Source organism: Patella vulgata, chromosome 2 (genome assembly GCF_932274485.2).
Source record: "Patella vulgata chromosome 2, xgPatVulg1.2, whole genome shotgun sequence".
Lineage (NCBI taxonomy): Eukaryota > Metazoa > Mollusca > Gastropoda > Patellidae > Patella > Patella vulgata.
The window spans coordinates 63,296,025-63,312,690 of record NC_065880.2 but is presented as its reverse complement, the minus strand read 5'-3'; the positions used below and the strand labels follow the sequence as shown (position 1 = coordinate 63,312,690).

General features: G+C 36.8%; 1 protein-coding gene across 1 annotated transcript; it reads left to right on the top strand.

The window, feature by feature from the left end:
- The first annotated feature begins 13,868 nt into the window (after positions 1-13,868).
- On the top strand, positions 13,869-16,163 carry LOC126816094 (uncharacterized). The gene is made up of 2 exons (XM_050542290.2): positions 13,869-14,006; positions 14,371-16,163. Exon 2 carries the CDS (start codon positions 14,373-14,375, stop codon positions 16,161-16,163), a length of 1,791 nt encoding a protein of 596 aa, XP_050398247.1. The 5' UTR covers positions 13,869-14,006; positions 14,371-14,372.
- The last annotated feature ends 503 nt before the right edge of the window (positions 16,164-16,666 follow it).

The following is a 16,666-nucleotide window of genomic DNA, read 5'->3' as shown; positions in this document are numbered from 1 at the left end:
GCATCATTTGCACCCGACAACCGGGCTTAGCTAATAAAGATACTGGCTAGTAGTTTGACTTTGATATCAGTAGGCAAGAAGTCTTCTGAAAAACTTAGCATTGAAATGAAACCGTTTTATTGTTATTTTTATCAAATGAATAATAAATAAGCTTAGTCCGTAGACCTACTAATGTTTTGAAAAATATATTGTTTTTGTAATTTATAATATTTGTATATATAATTATTTTTGGGCTGTTTTGACCAAATTATGGCCATATGAACAAAGTTACTTTTAGCCATTATGGTTTACGGCCGTTATGACCACATGTTGGGAGTCTCGTAATCGCTGATCAGTTCCAACGTACTTTGTTTATGTTTTAATTCGCAAAATTCTACTTGAAAATAGTGTTGAATTATTATAAATGTGTGTCAGCTATGACAAGAAATGATTCACAGTGAAAAATAATTGTTAAGGATTTCAAAATAGCCTTAGAACAGAGGTGGGGAAGAGCAGTATTTTCATATTGCAGTTATATAGCAATGGATAGGAACTGTAACTTGTAAGTAGACACCGTCCTATCACATAGACAGTTCCCAAAGTTTGACTTTGATATCACTATCAGTAGGCAAGAAGTCTTCTGAAAAACTTAGCATCAACATGATGAAACCATGATATTGTTATTTTTATCAAATGAATAATAATAAATAAGCTTAGTCAGTAGATCTACTATTACTGTCTGATTCATCGTAAATTTTAAACGGATTTCTTCGATTATGAACAAACTACTTAACGTTGGTTATTATAAACTTACCTGTGTGTTTGTAATGAACTCCCGTTCGATAAAATCCATTGCACAACTAATTATCACAACGATGAAAACAAGTTCTCTCTTGAAAAATTGAAATATCACAAACTTTTCCCAGAGAAAAATACCAATATGGAAGATGGTTACGTCACTCTGCGGAAGATATCATTTCGTATTAGGGGTGACAGCATAGGAAATTCAAGTACAATTACGACAAGAATCCATGACCACTCGGACCAAAGATCACTCGGTTCAGGACCAGTCGGACCAAGTGATAGACCACTCAGCCCAAACAAATAGACTACTCGGACCATACAAAAAGACTATTCGGACCCAACAGAAAGACGACTCGGACCAATAATAAAATGTTGTTTTAATAAATTGATAATTGCGTTTGTTTTAATATAATTACTCGAACCAATAATAAAGTGTTATTTTAATAAATTGATAATTGTGTTTATTTTAATATGACTACTCGAACCAATAATAAAGTGTTATTTGAATAAATTGCTAATTGTGTGTGTTTTAATATGACTACTCGAACTAATAATAACATGTTGTTTGAATAAATTGATAATTGTATTCCAAATCGCAAAATATCGAGAACCACACTTGTAGTCACGTTTAAAAAGGGGCATATAAACGTCCGGTCTTCGTATTATTATGTGCTGTTTATATTAACGCATCAAGGGCGGATAACTTGAAAACGTGTCTCCCCCCCCCCCCATATATAGTAACCCAGGGGTTAGTGGGGTAGAACGGAATGAAACCACTGGGGATACCGCGAATGTGGAAAAAGTAAAATTAGGCTATCAGACAAGAACAGTATACCCGTATATGTAGAAACTGTCAAAAGTCTGGACATACCGAGTCTCATTGCAAGAGTAAAGAAAAATTAGATTGATATTTTTTTTTGGCACCATTATTAATTAATTTTAAAACTAATCGTTGATTTATTTACGTACACAAAATTGAACCAAACAACTCTAAATATAAGAATTCCGTATAAGAATTATTTGCTTCTTTGTATTGTGATTTAATAATAAATAAATAGCATATTGTCTAGCCTTATAATATAATTTAATTGGTCCGACTGGTCTTGTTTTGGTCCGACTGGTCTTAGTCCGAGTTGTCTTTGGTCCGAGTGGTCTGGATACCTACGACAATTGGCATTGAGTTTGAGCGTTCGCACACATAACTACCCGCATTCCTGTATTTAGTTACCGTCTTTTACATTCTAGTAAAATCTCTGCAAATTTTATAGCTTTACTTTTTGAAATATTTTGTTCTAATTATTTGATTAGCGACTCGGATGGGAGTATTTACTTTTGAACACTCATGCCGCACAAACACAACTATACATTCGTTTTACGGGCTTTATCACACTTCGGTCAAAACTGTCGAATCGAGAATTAATGTTCCGCTTCTTACGGGGTCATACGGGCTTAGTAGCATTATATACCCACCCGGGCACCCAATACGGCAATAGACACGCTGAGGGCTGCCGCAACACGCTTAAAGATGTTACTGAAGCGGTTATTATTCGATCGAAAGAATGCGTATAAAATTAAAAATACACTCAGAGAATTCGGAGGTAAGCTTCATGATCCTTGTTAAATTATTTATAACATAAAGAAGATAGGATATTTATAGTTTATTCATGACTTTATTTTTACGAGTATCCGTGCAATCAGTGATATTTTAATTGTGAAGAAAATTTGATAGACTGGCGATCAATGGTTTCCATGTAATTGGTTTCAATTGATATTTTTCGTCGCCCAAACCCATATACGATCAAAATGATCGCGCTGTCAAACTATCTTTCAATGTTAACCAACCCCCGCAACAGGTATATTGGATTCGACCAATACGTCACGAAGACATTGTTGACATCGACTCTGTCGAAATTACAAGTAAATTTTCAAATTTTTCAAGAGAGAAATTGTTCTCATCGTTGTGATAATTAGTTGTGCAATGGATTTTATCGAACGGGAGTTCATTACAAACACACGGGTGAGTTTATAATAACCAAAGTTAAGTAGTTTGTTCATAATCGAAGAAATCCGTTTAAAATTTACGATGAATCAGACAGTAGTAGCCTACTACTAATGACAATTTTTGAAAAATTTATTGTTTTTGTAATATATATATATATATATACATATTTTTTGGGCCGTTTTGACCAAAATATGGCCGTTAAGACCAAAGTTATTTTGGTCGTTTTGGTTTACGGCCATTATGACCACATCCCCGAAAGTGCTATACTATAGCGGCTTACAATCCTCACTCTCAGTCACTACTTCAACTTGGGTCAAGCTATCAGATTTGTAATATAAAAAAAAGACACTACCTCCACTTCACTGGAAGTATCCATCCGTCTCCACGGGTCGGCTAATGGCGCTAGAGGCATTTTAGGGCTGTAGAGGGGAATTTTGATCGCTTTGGTCTTCGTGTCGGTTTATTTTGGTTCAAAATATTTCTACGTCCCTCAAGCCTACCAAGATGGCGGGCACACCAGGAAGAGGTTAAGCGTACCTGCTTCCTGTGACGTAGTCAAACGGCATGCCTTTGGGTTTATATATTATACTATATAACATATATTTTAATTTACTAATAATATAACATTTATTTAATTTCCGGAATATAAACCTATTATTCATGCCTTTAATATTTTTGTAAATAAATTTTTTACAGACGGAAGATGAATTTATATAAGTTCCGACTTGTTTTCAGATCCCAAAATAACATGCTACCTTATCTCTGTTTATGTATTTTATTGAATAAATAGAAGTAAATGGAGACTAAACTTGTATCCAGGGGACTGTAAGTGCACACAGCTTCGGCGGCTTGATTTCAGATCCGAGGTTTATATATTTTATATTTATATTATGTAGATATTTACTGAATAAATAGTGTTAGAAAAAAGAACTCCCGACCCCCAAAAATAATGAAGCTGTATAGAGGAATATTCTTCTAGTTCAAACAGGAACTCGTTGGAGACAGACAATGACATTGACGAATGGATAAAACCGGAGAAAGTCTCGTCACCTTTTCACGTGAGTACCTCTAGCTGTTCGGCAACTTCTTGCTACAACTCTTTCGAAGCATTGGCCAGTGAGAATATAGAAAAGACCAAGAAAAGATCCAGGAAACAATCACAGACACTACCATCAGGGGAAAGTTCTGACGACTTCAGTTTTATCAGCCGATGAATTTGCACGCAGTTTACCCATCCCACAGAACTACTCTTCATTCGAAAACGTTTCTGGCAAGAGAAGTCACCACGTTGAGAAACAGAAAAGGCTCAGAAGACACTCACCACCCCACCATTTTTTGACAACTCGTCAGTGTATTCGAATGCTGGATCTTGTCCACCTATGCTCAAGCCAGCTCTAACAAAGAGTAAATTCATGTGTAACAATGAAATTATGAAAGCTTTCAAAACTGGTACACCATCTGATTTTATTCCTGGCGGAGAAAAAAATGACTGCTTTGTATTGATTAAATCGACTTGTTCTGAGTTTCCAGATGACTGCGGTGTTTGGGATTCACGTACAGGAACAACTGTAAATCAACACTTTATTTATGAACTCGGCAGACCTTTAATTGCAATTTATAAAAAGAACAGAGAATATAATTTCATTTCACAGATATTAGCAAAGCTAAAACATAATTGTGAATATAGAAAGCGAATAACTAAACTAGTTAGTGCACCCATTGAATTGGAAGATTTATTAAATTTGGCAGTTGTTGAATATAGCGGAGCGAATTTCGCGCCCAAGCCTCCACGTGGCAATTCGAAAGATACTGTACCATACATTCGAACTAATCCCAAGATACTATAAGAAAAGCATATTCCAAGTCGAAATCGGAAAAGGCAAGTGTTGTTGCACATAAAATGTGCTTGGATGACAGTTTAGAGGCACCGAAATCTGCACGACAAGTTCAAGATAAAATATACCGCGAATCAAAAAAATCGAACTCTTCGATAAATTGTAATTTAGCAGACGATATCTTGGCTATATTAGCAAAGCAGCATGACTCAACCAATATTAAAGAGGTCACAGACAACCATCTATTATTTTATATTCGAAAGAACAATTCGTAGATATTAAAAAGAACTGTTTTGGTGGAAATGGAAGTGTGCTTGGAGTGGACAGGACTTTTAATTTGGGACAATGTTTTGTTACCGCATTTTCTTACAAAAACAGATCTGTTTTAAATAGAAAAACAGGCGAAGAACCAATTATGCTAGGGCCACTTTTTTTTACTTTGGGACGGTAAACAAGGTACATACAATCATTTTTTTGCCCACGTTAGGGATGCCCTTGGAACCGGGGAGTGGAAATTGGGGTGTGACCAGGAAAAGGCTATACTGAAAATTTTCCTTGTAATACCATATTGTTATGCACAAAACATATTAAAGACAACATTAAATTTTATTTACAAAAATTGGGAACGTCCGAAGATAACAGAAATAAGATTTTATATATACTGAGCGCCATGGAAAACGCATCACTTTTTTTCCCCAAATATTTTATTACTAGGTGGTTTTGTATATCGATGGCTGAGTATGCATATGTTACATGTCCATTTTTCTTGTTTCGAGAAAATCGCATTTTAAACTTTTGAATTCCTATTTCAAATCAGGGAATTATCCGAACATGATGTACTATATATATGTTATATATTGGTTGGTACTACACAAATCGAGATGATCATTTGAATGAAATTGGTTCCTGACTTCTGGCAAATTGGTTCCATATGGACATATCGTTTATGCAAATTGAACTTTTAAAACAGGTCCACATTTTGATGGACATAATGCCATGTTAGTTATATTATATGCACAGGAATGAGTTCAATTTTAAGAAATATTGAGCTATTGTTACTCTGTCATGTAATGACTCATTTTAAAGATAGGTTGCCAGGCAACGAAACATACGCCCAGAGCGACTAAATCATCAAGCGGTCGACAAGGGTTTTCGCATATTTATTCTTTTGTAGGTAATTGGGGGCCTTTACAAGACAGTTCCATACAGATCAGATTATAATTTTTGCCGTTTATGGGTTCACAAGGTTCTACAAATTGAAACAAGGGTCTCAAATCTGGAAGTAATTGCAGAAAGTGTTAAAAATTGACAGGCTTTTTCGTTTCACAAATTTAAATGATGCATATAAATTTCATACATATCGGATGATAACTTTCATCAAATGAGCATTAACAAGGTTGAACAAAGTGAAACTAGGGCAATAACTCTAGAAGTGATAAACGGAAATTGCTGAAATTCAAAAGGATTCTTCTCTTTACGAATTTAAATGACGCATGTAAATTTCATACAGATCGGCAGATAACTTTTGATGTTAGAGCATTCACAAAGTTCAATAAAGTGAAACAAGGGCCATAACTCTAGAAGTAATAAACAGAAATTGCTGAAATTCAATAGGCGTCTTTGTTTCACTACTTTAAATAATGCATATAAATTTCAGAAAGATCGGATGATAAGTTTAGGCGTTAGAGCGTTCACAAGGTTCAATAAAGTGAAACAAGGGCCATAACTCTAGACGTAATACACAGAAATTGCTGAAATTCAATAGGCTTCTTCGTTTCACTAATTGAAATAATGCATATAAATTTCAGAAAGATAGGATGATAACTTTTGGGGTTAGAGCGTTCACAAGGTTAAACAAAGTGAAACAAGGGCCAGAACTCTAGAAGTAATAAACGGAAATTGCCGAAATTCAATAGGCGTCTTCGTTTCCCTAATTTAAATATTGCATATAAATTTCACAAAGATCGGATGTTAACTTTTGGCATTAGAGCTTTCACAAGGTTCAATAAAGTAAAACAAGGGCCATAACTCTAGATGTAACACACATAAATTGCTGACATTCAACAGGCTTCTTCGTTTCACTAATTTAAATAATGCATATACATTTCAGAAAGATAGGATGATAACTTTTGGGGTTTAAGCGTTCACAGATTTAAACAAAGTAAAACAAGGCCCATAACTCTAGAAGTAATAAACGAAAAATGCTGGAATTCAATAGGCTTCTTCGTTTCCCTAATTTAAATATTGCATATAAATTTCACAAAGATCGGATGTTAACTTTTGGCTTCTTCATCTCACTAATGTAAACAACATATATCAATTTTAAAACAACTGGATGATAACTTTTGGCGTTAGAGCGTTCACAAGAAATTGTGGACGATGGAGAGAGAGAGAGAAATGGGGTTTAACGTCCACTCGACACAAACTAGGTCATTTCGGGACTAACATATGGTTTAATTTTATTTCCAAAATTCGCTTGCGCGTAGGGGCCTTTACCAGTGGGAGGAAACCGGAGGACCCGGAGAAAACCCACGAAGTCGGACAGGAGACCCTACTCCTTGTCACGTATAACCGGGGAATTGAAACCCCGCCAGTTGACTCAATGACAGACTTTATGATACACGTGCTAACCATTCAGCCATCCAACCCCCCTGTGGACGATGGACGGACGGACGGGGGCGACGGCAATATACGTCCACATTTCTATGTGGGCGTATAAAAATACATTTACTTTAATGTTTAGACCCCTGACAGCGTGTTTTGTAGGCGATATGTCCACTGGTTCCTGTTTAGTGTTAGGAGCTTTCAGTAGACAAAAGTTACATGTCCACAAATATCACTTTTGCATACTAAACTTTTGCTGAATGGGGACATGTGCTATATGTTTTCATGGCAATATCATGATACTCTAATTAATCTGGACTAACAGCATTTACACAGTAGAAGGGCGCATGTTTATGCTATTCAAAAAGGTCAAAACATCATTTTGACCAGAACTGGACATGTAACATTTGCATACTCAGATCGATGGCTGAGTATGCATTTGTTACATGTCCATTTTTCTTGTTTGAAGAAAATCGCATTTTAAACTTTTGAATTCCTATTTCAAATCGGGGAATTATCCGAACATGATGTACTATATATATGTTATATATTGGTTGGTACTACACAAATCGAGATGATCATTTGAATAAAATTGGTTCCTGACTTCTGGCAAATTGGTTCCATATGGACATATCGTTTATGCAAATTGAACATTTAAAACCGGTCCACGTTTTGATGGACATAATGCCATATTAGTTATATAATATGCACAGGAATGAGTTCAATTTTAAGAAATATTGAGCTATTGTGTACTCTGTCATGTAATGACCCATTTTAAAGACAGGTTGCCAGGCAACGAAACATACGCCCACAGCGGCTAAGTCGTCCGTAGGGGCGACAAGGGTTGTCGCATATTTATTCCTTTGTATGTAATTGGGGGCCTTTACAAGACAGTTCCATACAGATCAGAATATAATTTTTGCCGTTTGAGGGTTCACAAGGATCTACAAATTGAAACAAGGGTCTCCACTCTGGAAGTAATCTACAGAAATTGTTAAAATTTGACAGGCTTTTTTGTTTCACAAATTTAAATGATGCATATAAATTTCATACATATCGGATGATAACTTTCATCAATCGAGCATTAACAAGGTTGAACAAAGTGAAACAAGGGCAATAACTCTAGCATTAATAAACGGAAATTGCTGAAATTCAATAGGATTCTTCTCTTTACTAATTTAGATGATGCATGTAAATTTCATACAGATCGGCAGATAACTTTTGATGTTAGAGCATTCACAAAGTTCAATAAAGTGAAACAATGGCCATAACTCTAGACGTAATACACAGAAATTGCTGAAATTAATAGGCTTCTTCGTTTCACTAATTCAAATAATGTATATAAATTTCAGAAAGATAGGATGATAACTTTTGGGGTTAGAGTGTTCACAAGGTTAAACAAAGTGAAACAAGGCCCAGAACTCTAGAAGTAATAAACGGAAATTGCTGAAATTCAATAGGCTTCTTCGTTTCCTTAATTCAAATATTGCATATATACATTTCACAAAGATCGGATGTTAACTTTTGGCATTAGAGCGTTCACAATGTTTAATAAAGTGAAACAAGGGCCATAACTCTAGATGTAGCACACAGAAATTGCTGAAATTCAATAGGCTTCTTCGTTTCACTAATTTAAATAATGCATATTAATTTTAGAAAGATAGGGTGATAACTTTTGGGGTTAGAGCGTTCACAAGGTTAAACAAACTGAAACAAAGGCCAAAACTCTAGAAATAATAAACGGAAATTGCTGAAATTCTATAGGCTTCTTCGTTTCCCTAATTTAATTATTGCATATAAGTTTCACAAAGATCGGATGTTAAATTTTGGCATTAGAGCGTTCACAAGGTTTAATAAAGTGAAACAAGGGCCATAACTCTAGAAGTAACACTCAGAAATTGCTGAAATTCAATAGGCTTCTTCGTTTTACTAATTTAAATAATGCATATTAATTTCAGAAACATAGGAAGATAACTTTGGGGGTTAAAGCGTTAACAAGGTTAAACAAAGTGAAACAAAGGCCAAAACTCTAGAAGTAATAAACGGAAAATGCTGAAATTCAATAGGCTTCTTTGTTTCCCTAATTTAAATATTGCATATAAATTTCACAAAGATCGGATGTTAACTTTTGGCATTAGAGCGTTCACAAGGTTCAACAAAGTGAAACAAGGGCCATAACTCTAAACGTTATAAACGGAAATTATTGAAATTATATAGGCTTCTTCATCTCACTAATGTAAACATCATATATCAATTTTAAAACAATTGGATGATAACTTTTGGCGTTAGAGCATTCACACGAAATTGTGCACGATGGACGGACGGGCCGACGGACGGATGGACGGACGGGGGCGACGGCAATATACGTCCACATTTCTATGTGGGCGTATAAAAATACATTTACACAAACTTTAATGTTTTGTAGGCGATATGTCCACTGGTTCCTGTTTAGTGTTATTTGTTATGAGCTTTCAGTAGACAAAAGTTACATGTCCACAAATATCACTTTTGCATTTTGCTGAATGGGGACATGTGCTATATGTTTTCATGGCAATAACATGATACTCTAATTAATCTGGACTAACAGCTTTTACACAGTAGAAGGGCGCATGTTTATGCTATTCAAAAAGGTCAAAACATCATTTTGACCAAAACTGGACATATAACATTTGCATACTCAGCCATCGATATAATATTATGCAATACTATGAACTATTGTTTCACACAATGCTCCCAAATGCAAAAAATATCGGCCCGTGTGCCAAAAAAAAATTGCACGAAATGCACATGAAAAACCCAATATTCACGTGCAGCATTGTGTGTGAGCCCTTTTAAAAGCATGTTTTCAACTTAATGTACAGTACATGAACTGTGAAACGTCAATCTGTCGTAATTTGTTGTTGGACGTGTGAAGGAATCGAGCTAAAGATGCCGAGACTTACTGAAAATCAACGGAATGAAGCCATGGGAATGTCCAGGGCTGGCATGTCTACACTTGCTATTGCCAGACACTTCAATTGTCATCAGTCCACTATTGTAAGGTTGGTGGAACGTGTTTGAGTTACTGGATCAACACGTGGCCGTCAAAGTCCTGGTCCACAACGCGTTACAACCCAGCCTCAAGACCGCTACACCCGGGTCACTCGTCTGCGTGACAGATTCCGCCCAGCGACTCGAACAGGTGCAGCAGTCGTCGGAAGACAAGGACCGGTAAGTGCCAACACCGTAAGACGTCGTCTAAGAGAAGTAGGACTCCGTGCACGACGACCTTATGTTGGAGCTATCCTCAGGGATCATCACCGTCAGCGGCGTTTGATAGGGGCTCAAGGACACCAGACATGGAGAAGAGCACACTGATCCGCAGTGAATATTCGCTTGGCCGCTACAATCACTGATAAGGATGACATCGATGCGACTTAATGACTACAAAATATTAACTTTTTTCTTTCGACAAATTAAATTCTGAAACATTTTTTTTCATTTATTAGAAAAATAAATAAAGTCGTTTGAATTGTTTGTAGGTAAAAATCATTTCCTATTTAGTGTAAATGGGTATTAAAATAAGTAAAATTCACCATTTAGTCCGAATCCGTGACGTCTTATGAAAACAATGCACGCGCTATTGAGCCAATGATGGACGCCGCGTCATGTGACGTCACGTGTCGAAACAGTCATCTGTAACAGAGATATTAAAAAATCTCTGTGAAACAGATTGGGAGAAGAGTAGACTGGCAAAGTGTGCTCTTAAGTGATGAAAGTCGCTTTCATCTTTATCACGCTGATGGCCGTCAACGTGTGTGGAGACGTCTTGGGGAACGTCTTACAGACTGCTGCGTCTTCGAAATGAATCGATGGGGTGGGGGAAGTGTAATGGTGTGGGGAGGCTTCACATTTCAATACCGGACCGCCCTACACATTTGCAGGGGTCGCGTTAATGCTGTAGCCTACCGTGATGATGGCCCGTGGAGGACACATGCGCCACTGACATCTGTGTCGTACTTTTGGTTTTGAACCCTCTAACTTTGTACACTTGGTTACAGATTAAACATCCATAAGTGTACAAATGTGTTGTTATTGATGTGTTCCCATTTGAATATTGTTCACAATAAGAAGCAAAATAAATAAGATATGTTTACAGGATCATTTTGTTATACGAAAAACTAAGTGATGCGTTTTCCATGGCGCTCAGTATATAATTTTCAACAGCAAAACTGGCATAGTGTATTCGAAAAGCGAATGGGAATTTTTAAGTAGAAAAGATGCACTATGCCAGTATTTTAAAAAGGACAACAAATTTAAAAACTATTGGAATATATATATATAGAAAATAACATCAGAAAACGTGTAAATATAACACTTCGCGAAAATAAAATAAGTAAATTGTGGACTAACAATAATCACAGACTAAAACAGCTTACAGACTGGACACAACACACTATCAATAATCTTATTGAAAAGCTAACCTTGGCATCTGAAATCCAAATTCTAAATTTACGACGCGCTTTATATGGATAAGGTAGCTACAAACTTAATCAAAAAGCTTCACAATTTTATAAATTTGATTTTGATGTTTGGCACTCTAAAAATGATGGAGATTTTTAAATGATAAAAGAACTTTAGCAAATCCAACTAAAAAATTCTTATTTTAAAGTAATCTGTCCCAAGACTTCTTCCGGTAAAAAGCCAGGCCAGATGAAGCGGATTCGAGTCGACAGAACGCGCAGTTTTAAAAAATAGTTCACTTTCTTGTGTCGGAGCAATATTCTCTGTGTGTATTTTATGATGTACAGTGCCGGATTTACCTATAGGCTTAGCAGACTTAAGCCTCGGGCCACAAAATCTATGGGGCTTCCGGTCAAGGTGTATAATATTTTTGACATTGTCATGGGCCTTGCTTACACGCTCTTTCGTCTTAAACACCCGCTACCATCCTCGGCTTTACTCAATGTTTTTAAAACACCCTTCCATCTTCCTCTAGCGGTGGGAGATTGGGAGGGGCATCATAATTGTAATAGCCTAGGTCCAGCCTGGAGGTCGGGTGTTCGATCCCTGCATTGACCGAGAAAGTTCATCTGGATTTTCCGACCTGGTTTCCCCTTGTCAGTGGTGCAGAATAGAGGGCTTGACAAGGACAGCTGTCTAGTCCTTCGGATGAGACGAAAAACCGAGGTCCCGTGTATACATTGGAATGCACGTAAAAGACCCCTTGGCAGTTGGAATTCGATATAAGAGTAGGCGATAGTGCCGCTGTCCGGGCAAAATTTCCCTCATAGCACACTGCATGGCGTATGCCCGTCTTCATTAGCCTAGCCCTGTATTATATAGGAGCAGAACAGTAGGACGTTAAACCCCATTTCATTTCCTCTCTTCATCTAAATCCGGTGTGGCAGTTTCAGATGGTTCCTGGTGTGTGATTACCGTTTGGCGCATGCGCAGTTGTAGGAGTCAACTCACACCGTTACAGTCGCGGTGTGCATTGACTCCTCGTGATAGGATTTCCCCTACGATTTTCTTACGGTCAAATCAATATATAGACTATTATGTACCGATATTTACAGTATTACCACCACGAGAGGATGCAAATTGACGATCTTTATTATTATTATTTAGTATATATACCCGTCCACAATGCGAACCGATCTGTAGAATATCTCACATCTGTCAGTGTTTATACCCACAATTCTAACCCTAACCCTTCAGAATAGTTTTAGCCACAATCCACCGTTGTTACAGCTTCAATTTGTACGTTTGACATGTAATTTATAAACCTAACCCTAACCCTAGAGAAAGATATTCTCCAGATGACACAAAGATCTAGTATTATTCCATACTGTCGTCCAGGGCACGCTACTGGATCTTGACCATCCCAGGAACCAACTCGCACCGCAGGAAGTAGATATAGTTTCGTTGTTAAGGCGAACATCAGTTTCGGACATGCGCAAGTGCCCAGGAGAAAACACACACCAGGAGTCAACTCAAACTATCACACCGGCACTGATCGTATATTTTGATATGTATATATTTGTTTATGGTTGTTTAATCTTTTGCTAATATGTTCACATAAATGTTCTACCACAGCTAATATGCTATTAAAATTTTATATTTTCCTTGAAGTGGTGTGGTTAATTCTTCCAATAAAGCTGCTAATATTTCGCAATCACTAGTCTGAAACCAGAAAAGGAGTATTTTGTCACGTGATCACCAGCCATCTTAATTTCAAGCTGAATTCCCGGCGACTATATTACATTTTCTGATGATTGAGATAAATGGAATGATAATTCTGTCGATTTAAAACCATTCCTTCAACTATGGGTGAGTAACAAAAAAGATTTCTGTTTTCGTGGAGCAGAAATCCTTTACCCATAAGTAAAAATAATCGTCCTAATTTTGTCAAGCGAGGAAAATTTGTTGATGTCAAAGTTGTAATAAATACTGTAATATGATTATAATATGGTACCGGTATTGAATATTGCATCCGAAGATTGAACGACGTTGCGTTACTCCCAATGGAGATCCCAAATTCCTAAATCTATTGTAAAAATAATATTATACTACTTATATGGGTGTTCCACTCACCAATCAGCCTGCGATGGCCAAGCCAAAGGTACCGTCAAACGGGGTGAAGTTGGCCTACGGGGTGAAGTTGGCCATTTTCGGTATATTTCTTTTCGGTTCTTTTTTTTCTCGCCAATCCAGAATTTTAATCTACTCAAGGTTATTTAGTACAAGATTACAGTGGAAGTTTGCTGTGTACCAATTTTGAAATTTATTCTACAATTTGGGTAAGATTTATGTTTAGTTAAGAAAATGATTTAAAAAAGTGGATTTATGTGGACAGATTATAATTAGACCTAGGGATAATAATAAAAGCCAGTGCTTTAGCTTGAATGCACAGTTTGTATCATGGGTCCAATGCCTGAACAAACAAGAGTTATGTTGTGACTGACTAGGCCAAGGTCAAGGACACGTGGGTCATTTAGTGCAACAGGGTGAAGTTGGCCACAAATTGGGGTGAAGTTGGCCACCCTTGGCGACCTGGCCAACTTCACCCCAATACATAATTTATGTATAAATTTTGAGTTTTCTTATATCAGATTTCTCTCATGTGTGCTGTACATGTGTAATCTCCATTTTTTTTCTTTTCAGAAATGCCCCGACGATATACCCCAAAACCAGAAAGTCGGAAGCTCTGCCAATATTCCGCCGAGAGCCTTCAAACAGCAATTGTAGCCTGTGAGAGGGGGATTCTCAGCCAGAGAAAGGCTTGTGAGCAATTCGGAATACCAAGAGGCACACTTCAGAATCGACTTGCTGGTAGGTTCAATAAGCAACATGGTGGACAGACTGTCTTCGACTCCGAAGAAGAACTAATATTTGCTGAATATCTAACTTTGTTGTCCACATGGGGATTCCCCTTAGATGCATTTGATTTCCGTTGCATTGTAAAGTCATATCTTGATAAATGTAAGAGAACTGAGAAGAGGTTTAAGAACAACTTGCCGAGCAGTGACTGGGTGAATTGCTTTGTGAAACGTCACAAAGGCAGGCTTACTTCTCGATTTTGCCAAAATATAAAAGTTAAGCGAGCAGAGGTGTCGGCAGAGTCATTAAATCAATATTTCGACAATCTTGAGGCTAGTTTAGCTGATGTTCCAAGTAGTAATATTCTGAATTATGATGAAACGAATCTGACAGATGACCCTGGAAAAAAAAAATGTATATTTCGTAGAGGATCCAAATATCCTGAAAGGATTATGAATTCAACAAAATCCTCGACGTCACTTATGTTTACTGCCACTGCCTCTGGTAGATTACTTCCACTATATGTTGTTTATAGATCCAAGCATCTGATGAACACTTGGACAGAATCAGGTCCAAAAAATGCCAGATATAACCGGTCCAAGTCTGGATGGTTTGATAATGTCTGTTTTACAGATTGGTTTAAAAGTGTTGTCCTGCCATGGGCACAGGATCTTCCAGGGAAAAAAGTTGTTCTTGGGGATAATTTGTCATCCCATTTTTCAGTTGAAGTTTTAAAACTTTGTAAAGAACATAACATTGAGTTCATTTGTTTCCCAGCTAATAGTACTCACCTGTGTCAGCCACTAGATGTGAGTGTCTTTTCATCTGTCAAGGTTGCATGGAGGTCAATTCTCACTGAATGGAAGGAAGGGCCTGGACGTAAGGCTGCATGTATAACAAAAGACGTTTTTCCCAGACTTCTAAAGAAACTAGTTGACAGAAACACTACCATGTCATCCAATATCATTAGTGGATTCAAAAAAACTGGCATCTTCCCACTTAACAGAGAAGAAGTAATTGACAGACTACCAAATACAACCAATAATACTGTTCGTGTTGATATTTTTTCTGATGTATTCCTTAATTCATTAGATAATCTTCGTTACAGCCAAGAAACACCTACTATTCGCCGAAAACGTGTATCCGTTGAACCTGGAAAGAGTATATCGGCTGATGATCTGGAAACTGGTGGTCCATCATCAAGCAAATGTAAGAAAACAAAGGATGTTTTAGAAGAACCTGCATCCAGTAATCTTGAATCCTCTGATGACGAATCATCTTGTTCTAGTCTATCGTCAAATGATTCTGTCGCTCCTGATGATAATTTTGAGGTCGCTGTTGGCAAATGGGTCATCGTTCGATATCTTGTTAAATCCCGATGTATCCATTACATTGGTCGTATTATTGATACCACTTTATCAGATGATGACGAATCCAGAGAAAATGAAATTCTGTTTTATGTTATAAGCTTCCTGCGAAAGTCAAAGAGAGTTGCGAATACCTTTGTGCCACCAATAAAAGAAGACATTGATACTATTAAGTGGGCTGATATCCTTAAAGTGTTGCCATTCCCAACCATATCAAAAAGAAATCACCATAAATTTCAAGTTAATTTTGATGGATATAATTTACAATGAAGACGTTTTACTTGTTTTAATCGCACTGTTACAGTCATTTTACATTTAAATTATATAATAATATATTAATTTTAATCTACCAAAGTGCTAACAATGAAATATGTAACAATTCAATTTTTATTCAGATTTTATCAACATTATTTTTTAAATACCAAAGTGCCAAAAATGAAATAATATGTAACAAATTTATTTTTTTGTTTATGAAAAATGTTTAATTTTATTAAAAGTTATTGAAACAGTTTTCTTTTGTATTCAAATCCGGAAATATAGATAACAAGGTCGGTCATTGAATCGATTGGCACGTATTCTAACTAACTCGAGCTGGTACATGAAAATAAGTAAGTCCAGGGTTGCCATTTGTTAGTCCCCAAATAACATGGTTTGTATCAAGTGGACTTTACAATTTCTTTCATGCACGCCCACATAACCTTCATCAAAAACTGCAGGGTTAGAGTCCGGCCAAGTTCACCCCATGGTGTGGGGTCAACTTGGCCACATACATT

Bases quoted from the DNA above. Each gene is read 5' to 3' on its own strand.
- LOC126816094 (XM_050542290.2), top strand. From the start codon at position 14,373: ATGCCCCGACGATATACCCCAAAACCAGAAAGTCGGAAGCTCTGCCAA.